The sequence below is a fragment of the Ascidiella aspersa genome, chromosome 8 (genome assembly GCF_963924565.1).
Source record: "Ascidiella aspersa chromosome 8, kaAscAspe10.2, whole genome shotgun sequence".
NCBI classification, from domain to species: domain Eukaryota; kingdom Metazoa; phylum Chordata; class Ascidiacea; order Phlebobranchia; family Ascidiidae; genus Ascidiella; species Ascidiella aspersa.
Window position 1 is genome coordinate 5,372,213 of NC_139454.1, and position 9,201 is coordinate 5,381,413.

The window sequence follows — 9,201 nt, forward strand, 5'->3', positions numbered from 1 at the left end:
ATTACCTATTTCTCTTTACCGAAGTAAAGACATTGCTGTGTAGTAAGTTAACTCATTGGCGTAAAAATGTTTGAACTAATAAGTTGATCAACTCATTTATTTGTAGGAATTATTTGACTTCGCCATACTAAAGTCAATGGCATTAAACAACGTTTGGAACTGTTTGAAGATAAAATTAGTCCATTCTTACAACTATCGCACATGACAACAACTAAAAAAATGTTTTTTACTTAGAGGCATTCTGTTGACTTTAAAACATTCCCAATCCTCTAACTCGCCAATAAAATACTTAATATTACTGTTGTTTTTATAACCGAATATATCCAGAATAAACACCATGCAACGTTTTACGGTGTTCCTAGTTTGTTATAATAACCAATAACAAAACGCTTAAATAATGGTTTTATTTCAATATAAATACGTCTAAAAACAACACTTTTATTAATTTGACTCGGGGTTGTCCGTGCGAGATTGTTTTTTCTTTACTGCTTGAGAAACTGTTTTTTTATATTCTTGTTGTCGCTCTGGATTTTCATAATCTAAATCTTGCGCATACCTGAAAATAAAGCAGAATAGAACTTAAGTTAAAACAAAAACGTAACACCATTAGGTTTCTTTACCCATAAACTTGCACCTAGCAAATTTATATTTTTCCAATAGGTTTATTTAAACAACATTCATGATGAACCTTAATAAATACTTAAAATATAATTTGTTGAATAACAATTTAAAACACAGAGTGGATTTTAACTGATTTTTTCCACCTTAGCATCTTGGCATAAGCTGTATAGTCCATTTCATCTGAGTTTACAAATAACGGGTGGCCTTTGACAAAATAGGAGGTAAACATAGTTGGATGTGGTGGCATCTTACAGTCCTCTGGCGAATAGCTAAGCCTGTAATAGCATTTAAATTAGTATATAGCTCCTAATAAAAGAAATAAGAATAACGAAACATTTTTTTGTTATTAATTTGAAACACTGAAAACGTTAAATTGACCAACTAATTTGCACTAACAAGCAAACTTGAATAAATGTATGCCAAATTTAGGGTAGATTTCTTTAAAGTAAAAATGGCACAATATTAAAATAATATAACAGTAACCCACATCATTAAAGTGAGTGGATATGCAGTCCAGTTATTACAACAGTGAAACATTTTTGTGTCATTAAAAATAAGCCGTAATACCTTATAATCTTGCTTATTTACATAGAAATTAGAGCTATACTTTTGGTAATTTGTTTTGAGTTTTTTTATCTCAAATTTAATTTTAGAAAACTAAGAAAACCAAATGGCATGCAGCATAAGTAAAATGACACTAGATGGTGAATGGTTAAAAAAAATTAACAAGCACAAGTTTTAGGTAGTTGTTGATGATTCACCCTAGTTAGTAACAAAACTCACCAACTTTATAATCATTTTTAAACATGTTATTAAGCAATAAGTATGCATTTCCTACATTTTGTCCTGTAAAAGGAGTGGTGAAAGTAGATGCACTGTGTACGTGTCTGTTTTGTGATTGTGGTAAAGTTTGCTCACATAGCGTTTTCCAAACTGATACAGTCCAAGTGGGTTTAAGACAACGAAGCACGAAACATTAATTCCCATTAGAATCATCTGAAAACAAAAGAGCATGTTTACTGTGAGATTTCCTTGATATTAATGTTATTATATACTCAAAATATAATTTTCTACAATGTGCATTGTGCACATATCACAAGCTTCAGATGCTTGTAAAAACTAGTATTTTATATTTTTTAATTTAGTTACCACTTAATCTACAGATATATATATCTTAAATCTTAAAATTTTATTTTAGAATCTAAATATAACCGAAAGAAACAAATATTCTTTAATTTGCATTAAAAGTTACATTTGCATTTACACACATAGTTGTTCAACAACTGTGATCTAGCTCTTCTGAAGCTGATTTTTGGCCAACGATTATGGCTTACATATCATTATTATTACCCAGAAAGCCATATCGGGGTGCAGGTTTAGTCTTTTGGAAAAAACTCACAGGTTCTTGGGATTTCTACTAGACAAATTTTGGAAACATAATCCAATGAAGTACTACTGGTACAAAAAAACGAAAAGTTTTGCAGGTTTTGAGTGACTTTTCGTGACTGAATGCAATTCATCGCATTTTTTATGAATTGTGCAGCGGTGGCTGGGAGTGCCAACAATAAATCCCCTGCACAGGCCAACAATACAACCTGAATTTCATCACTTACTGCAGCTGTAGATAATTCGGAATAACAAAAGTGGTATAAAGAAAAAGATCCAACTACACTTCCAAAGAAATAGAAGCATCCAAGCATTCCTGAAACAACATATTTATTTAATTTTAAGGGAGAAACCGAAAAGTTTGATGAAATATACCGCTTACCAAAAAATAACCAAAGTTTATGGCATTGACCTAGAATCGTACCACATATATTTTAACACTAATGAGATAAGTTGAAATAGCAAGGAAGGCATAAATATTTAAGAATAATTCTTATAATAATACTTGACACCCTGGAACGCTTTCACCATAACCCAACTACTGTCAGCAACATAAACCCACCCAAAGAAAATCAGGAAGGATTCTAGATCAGCTGCAAATTAATATGACAGCTAAATCAATATATTTGTGTTTCTTATATAGTCAACTAAACTTGAGCGAAATAATAAAATTTACAAACGTTTTAGGCGTATTCCATCGGGTCCAACGTATAACAGTCTTTCCGACTCGTCATTTTGTAAGCTCGATGAAAACTGCCTTAAAACTGATGAACGTTCTTTGTATATCAAACACTGCCGCAGTGCAACAGTTTTGCTTAAAGTTGAATGGCGAATGTTTTTGTCTGTAAGAAAGTGTTGGCTAGACGTTGTCATACATGCTTTACCGAAATGTCTTCGCAAAACGGCATTGCTTTCTAGACATTGAAATAACAACGTAGAACGAAACATATTGGTAAGGTGCTACTAGCAAATCAAACGTTTTTATCGTTACGCATGACTAAATCATACCGGCTTAACATTTTGTTTTTCAAACTTTTTCCACTTACCATGAGAATAAGAAATGTTGCTATTACTACTAAATATAAATATTGTTAGGAAAATACAAACCTAGGACTGTTTAATTTGTATTTATTCATGTGAATATATGTTTCAATGTTAGTATTTTTTGAAAATATATTCAATGTGGTAAACTGAAAATGGTGCCGTTTCCATATTTTTTATTTCGTCACTAGAAATACACACGAGTAAAAAAACTCTGTTTACATTACCATTTTGTTAAAGAATTTATTCATACTATATAATGAAAATAAAGGTTTTATCCCGAAACCCGGACGAATACATAAGAGAAACGAAACGGGATGTACACAGAGGTAAGATAGGGTATTAAAATATAAGATCCTAAGACAAATAAATAAAAGTTTTATGCACACCTGAAGTTGGGGTTGGGGATCTAACAGAACCCAATTTTCTACTAAAATTAAGCTGTGTGTAAGTTACTAATTTAAGTGTGCAGTCAAATTGCTTTAAAAATTTCGGGGATGCACCTTCCGCAGAATGCAGACCATCAAGTAATAAAATTATGTTTCTGTTAGTTTTCAGAAACTATGATCCTGCCCTCCATCCATTCGAGGCACCACGAGAATATGTGAGAGCGCTAAACGCAACAAAACTTGATCGTGTGTTTGCCAAGCCCTTCATAGCCTCATTGGACGGCCACAGGGATGGGGTTTGCTGCATGAGCAAAAGCAAGAAGCGATTGAATTCAATTTTCACGGGATCTTGCGATGGAGAGGTATTGCTTTTAATTAACATTATTTTGTGTTAAAAATATGTATAATGTATATGGATACCGCAAACAGATTATTTTATGTGCAAAAATTGAATAAACAACCCAAGTTTACAAAAATCTGCTTAATGAAAACACTTAATTTTAAGTTCAATTCAAGTCATTTGCCCAAAAGACTTAAGTCATGTCGAGTCATTTGAAAACAGTAATAGTCATTTTACAATTATGTGTGTTATTTAAAGTCAAGTCATTGACTGAAAAAAGTTATTTAAGTCAAGACATTGACTGAAAAAAGTTATTTAAGTCAAAACATTGACTGAAGTCATTACAACACTGCTATGCAGTGTGAGGTTTTTCCAATAGAACTTATAAATATCAAAGTTATACAGCCAAAGGGTATTTCTCACAGAACAAACCAAGACATAAAACTAATATCTGGTCATAAAACAACCCAACTTTAAGTACGTTGACAAAAAGCAGCCTGAATTTCCAGCTAATAGGTTACTTTCATTTTCCGGCTAATATTTAAATGCCTGAAATTGTTTGTTCAGGTTCGTCAGTGGAATCTCACCAACCGTCATTGCCTCAGAACCGTGCAGGCTCACACTGGTTTTGTACGAGGCTTGAGTTGCTCATGTGACGGGAGCTTCTTTGTGTCTGTTGGCGATGACAAAACAATAAAATATTGGACAACTGACGCCCTTAGTGATCAAAGGAACACTCCACTGAACACCATTGTCACAAAGGTATTTCAGAAATATTTTGTAGCCTTTTTTAAGATTACTAATCATTGGCTTCCTGTTTTTTGCAATTATAAAGACTTAACTTGGCAATCTGCAAATTTTTGTAGAGAATTTCATCAAAATTATTGAAACTTTTAAACTATACTTAAACAAAGAGTTATTTCATCTTAGAGATTTCACTGCCAATTTTGTTAAGGTTTAAAAAACAACATTTTTTTTAATAGTAAGAAACCAACACTTGTTTTGTGATATGGTTTGTTGTTTTAACCTTGACATGTTTTAGTCCCTATACACAGGCGTGGATCACAATTGGCTGGAGCCGATTTTCGCCACATGTGGACAAACAGTTGATATATGGACAGACGAGCGTTCAGAACCGATTCGTTCCTACCAGCTGGGAACTGACACTGTTAACAGTGTCAAATTTAACCCTGTTGAAACCAACTTGTGTATTAGCACAATATCGGACAGGTAAAATATCTCTGTGTATGTTTATCGGTAAAGTATGTCAGAAGGTTATTCTGACTATACATGATAATCTTAGAGTTATATGTATATATTTATACTAGTGATTGGTAGTCAAGATAACTTCTAAGAATGGTGATTTCTGCTTGCATTGTGAAAAACCTGTCAATGCAAATTCATATTAAATAAATGTTTGTTTTTGTATGTTGTGTATTCGCTAAAATCAAAAATATTAACATATAAATCAGAACTATTTGCAATTTAATAGCTGAAGGAAATGTTTTTTTAGGAGCATTGCCTTATATGACATTAGAGCACCAGTGCCTTTAAACAAAGTTGTTCTAAAGATGCGAAGTAACGTCGCAGTTTGGAATCCTATGGAGGCATTTGTGTTCACTGCAGCAAATGAAGATCACAAGTATTTTTTCTAATTATATATCTTTTAAATAGCTGTTGATATGAAGTAAATTGTCTTAAAAATGTACTTCAAATTTAACTGATTATTTGCATTATTTTAAAAGTTTCAACATCATATTTATTAGTTATTAAATGCCAATATTGAAATCAAATTAAAATAGTTGTTCAATTAAACTCATATAAAACATTTATATTTTAATGTACAGTATTGCATTAAACATGAAGTGTTCTAACTTTAGAGTTGTAACAAATATTGTTTTGAATTGCTTATAACTATTTCCAGCTGGTTTTTTTTTTGAGTTTCTTGTACCAATGTGAAAAAAAAATCGTTGCAAAACTTTTTAAATATGCAAGTAAAAACCAATTTATACACGCACGTTTGTTATTCCAGTTTATACACATTTGACATGCGCAACCTCGACTTTGCAATGAAGGTCCACACAGACCACGTTGACGCCGTACTTGATGTTGATTACGCACCAACGGGAAAAGAATTTGTGACTGGAAGTTACGACAGGTAGCTAAAAACAACTTGCTATTAGCCGGGTTTGCTTCATGTCAAAAATTTATTTTCTTTTTTTCGACACAGATCAGTCAGAATCTTCCCTTGCAATCTTAACAGAAGTCGCGAAGTTTATCACACAAAACGAATGCAAAGGGTGTTCTGCGTCAAGTGGTCGTCTGATAATCGGTTGGCTACTTTATATTTTCTTACTCCTAACTGGACTAGGCTTTGTGTAACCCGCATAATAAACCGATTGGTCGAGGTCAAATATGTATTATGTATGGTATTTTTTTTTTTGAGATCGTAACTTTCTAATTTGTTGGTCATATATATTTTTTGTTTTCATTTTAGATATGCTCTTACCTAGGGATGTCCGATAATAATATCAGATGTCCGATACTCAGTGGTCGTAGCGGTACTCGTCCGATACTAGGATCGTAGCGGTGCCGATCCGATACCATATTAATCTGGGATTTATAGCCATGTTTTATGGTTTAATGTAGAGTTTCTACTTTAAAAGATAAATTTTTATTTTTATTTAAGAAAATATTCTATTAAAAGCCGGAGATCAAACAAGTAATTTTCAGCCAAATAACCTGAAAATCATTCCCGTTTATATTTTTATATTAATCGATTTTGCTTGTTTGACCTTAGTTATGACGTCATTTGGTATCTGATCAGATCGCGATACTTTTTGCCCAAAATATGAGCTATCGGTATAAAATACCAAGTATCGTACATCCATACTCTTACTGATAGCCGGGTCTGTGTGCCATAGGGTTTTACCATAACAAATTATTATGCACAAGTTTTAAAACTTCGATTTTTTTTTTTCAGTTACATCCTGTCAGGATCGGATGAAACCAACGTTCGAATATGGAAGGCGAAAGCGTCTGAGAAAATAGGAAAGGTAAGTATTTTTATTTTGTCGACTTGCGTTAGCAACTTCAATACTATATATGTCTTTCTATTTCACCACTGTATAGCCCAGGGATGGCCAGCCAGTGAGATACCAAGAGTCGCATTCCTCACTTGATTAACCGCAAACAGCCACACCTTACACCAGGGCTACGGGGTCGGTTAAAAATAACCCGAGTCCGAATCCAGCCAAAAAATAAACACGAGTGCGAGTCCGACTGTGGTGAAATGTGCGATTTCGTCGAGTTACGAGTCCGGCTCAAATTCTACAGCCTTTATTTCACCAATTTACGTAACTAAAATCCACTTATCGGGGTGACGTGTTCATTCACTCACAATTCTTGGTTGGAAATTCCACCATATGCTATTCCACTTTTACAATTTTCCGTTGGCTGCATGAGCTTTGAAATTTGGTACTGCGCTTGCGCATGTCGGACTCGGGACTCGGGTAGTTTTACGTGGTCTTACAGTCCGACACCAGTAAAATAAACCGACCCCTCGAGTCCAGAGTCCGGCCCTGTCTTACACACATGGAACGTAAAGAATAGTCTATCACTCCATTTCTCGATTACTCCCATAAAGCGATCGCACGAAGCCAGAAAAAAGTGAAACATTTAAATATTAAAGTAGAGCTCGCGCCCCCTTAGAATTGTTTGGCGCCCCCTCTTACGAACCACTTCTTTATAGTATCTAAAATATTTTGTTCTTTGTTCACAGCTGACGCCTCGCGAAACTACAGCCAAGTTATACAACACGAGATTGCGAGAAAAGTTCGCCCACCACCCGCAAATCAGGAGAATAGCAAAACACAGGTTTCTAATTGAATTTTTTACTTGAAATATATTTCATCAGTGTTGTAATGAAGTAATGACTTAACTGTCACTCTTTTCAATTGACTTGACTTTACCTAAGCTTGTGGTAAAATTAAGTGCTTTTTTAATTGGGTTATTTTTTATTAACTTGTGCTTGTAAAAATATTATCTTATATTTTCGGTTGAGTTATTACTCATAATCGGACGAGTTTACCAGTTTTTAAAAGTGTAACGATTAATTTTTATGACAAGGACTTGACTTGCTCTAATTATGACTTGACATCTATTTGTTAAAGACTTGACCTAGACTTAAGTTATTTTACCATTGGCTTGGCTTGGACTGAAGTCATTTTAAAAGTAGTTGTTAACAACACTGTTTTTCATATTTAACTTTAATGTATTGCCATTGTCAGACACGTGCCAAAGTCGATATACAACGCTCTGAAAGAGAAGCGCCTAATGAAGGAATCACAGAGAAAGAAGTAAGTTTATGACTCTCTCCTTTTTTAAGTTGTTCAAAGACGCTAATTTTATGCGAAGATTTTGCCGTTTTTTGTTTCATCACTGGCTCTTAAAAGTTCGTTGATATTCAATGTAACTCTATTTACAACCTTCCCAAACCCAGCAGTCGATAAAAGATTCATGATTTTGCTCGCAGGATCCAGAACCTTCGCGCGCACAGCCGGCCAGGCTCTGTTCCTCACCTTCCCGAAAGAGCGAAACACATCGTTTCGAGGAGCGACCCTATGGAGCAAGAAGATCAGTGAAGATGATCGGCTATGTAGGTGGATTACTCTCCCTATCTTGTGCTCCTCGTTTGCTATTGTTGTACCACGCGCCGTCGAAATGCGTCCCGCGGTAGGGAAATAAACTTTTGGGATGACAGCTTGTGTATTTATTTGTAAACTGTTGCTACCAGGCACAGTAAAATTATTAAAAATCAGCTCCAGCTTGTGTGTTTGTTGTTGGATACCAGGAAATTCACAGAAACATAAAGAACATACGACGACTAATCCTTAGTCAAGTTGGTAGGCTGATATAAATCCCTTGAGTTTGGCACCGTAGTTAGTTTAATAATAATGAGTGTGAAAACTTCAGACTAGAACAAGCTTTATCAACATGTAAACAGAAGAAACAACGTTTTTAATAGTTCGAGCAGCGCTTTTAACACGATAGCCCTAACACAGTGGTTCCTTAACTCGCTGCACCCCTCACTTCACCAAAAAATTCTCGCAACCCCTTCTAGAGTTGCTTAAATAACAAAACCAATGTTATTTTAAGGTAACTAATTACACAGAACACAACGCCAAAATGTAGGTTTGTTTTACATTTAATTAATCAATGAAATAAATTACAGTAGTAGATTTTCTGTGTCCCATTCAGCATCCCCGCTTCCCCTGGGAACAGTTCTCGCGCCCCTGCGTAAGAAACTCTGACCTAACATAACTTGCTCTGAAGGTGGACCGTGTACTAGAGATGGTAAAAAATATGAAATTTGTGTTCGCTGCCCGCACCGCACTTTAATAAGGTGTTCGCAAGCTGCGGTGC

The 9,201-nt window shown here is 34.6% G+C and overlaps 2 protein-coding genes across 2 annotated transcripts; one reads left to right on the forward strand and one right to left on the reverse strand.

The window, feature by feature from the left end:
• Positions 1-395: 395 nt before the first annotated feature.
• Positions 396-2,977, reverse strand: LOC146135320 (transmembrane protein 70, mitochondrial-like). Its single transcript, XM_083395917.1, has 5 exons — positions 2,688-2,977; positions 2,235-2,323; positions 1,460-1,617; positions 765-896; positions 396-556 (listed from the first exon to the last, which is right to left on the reverse strand). Exons 1-5 carry the CDS (start codon positions 2,953-2,955, stop codon positions 442-444), a joined length of 762 nt encoding a protein of 253 aa, XP_083252043.1. The 5' UTR covers positions 2,956-2,977; the 3' UTR covers positions 396-441.
• A 330-nt stretch (positions 2,978-3,307) lies between these two features.
• Positions 3,308-8,512, forward strand: LOC146135321 (DDB1- and CUL4-associated factor 13-like). Its single transcript, XM_083395150.1, has 11 exons — positions 3,308-3,377; positions 3,600-3,799; positions 4,345-4,539; positions 4,820-5,007; positions 5,291-5,419; positions 5,810-5,935; positions 6,008-6,109; positions 6,761-6,833; positions 7,559-7,653; positions 8,067-8,135; positions 8,312-8,512. The coding sequence occupies exons 1-11, from the start codon at positions 3,308-3,310 to the stop codon at positions 8,418-8,420; spliced, it is 1,356 nt and encodes a 451-aa protein (XP_083251276.1). The 3' UTR covers positions 8,421-8,512.
• Positions 8,513-9,201: the final 689 nt, after the last annotated feature.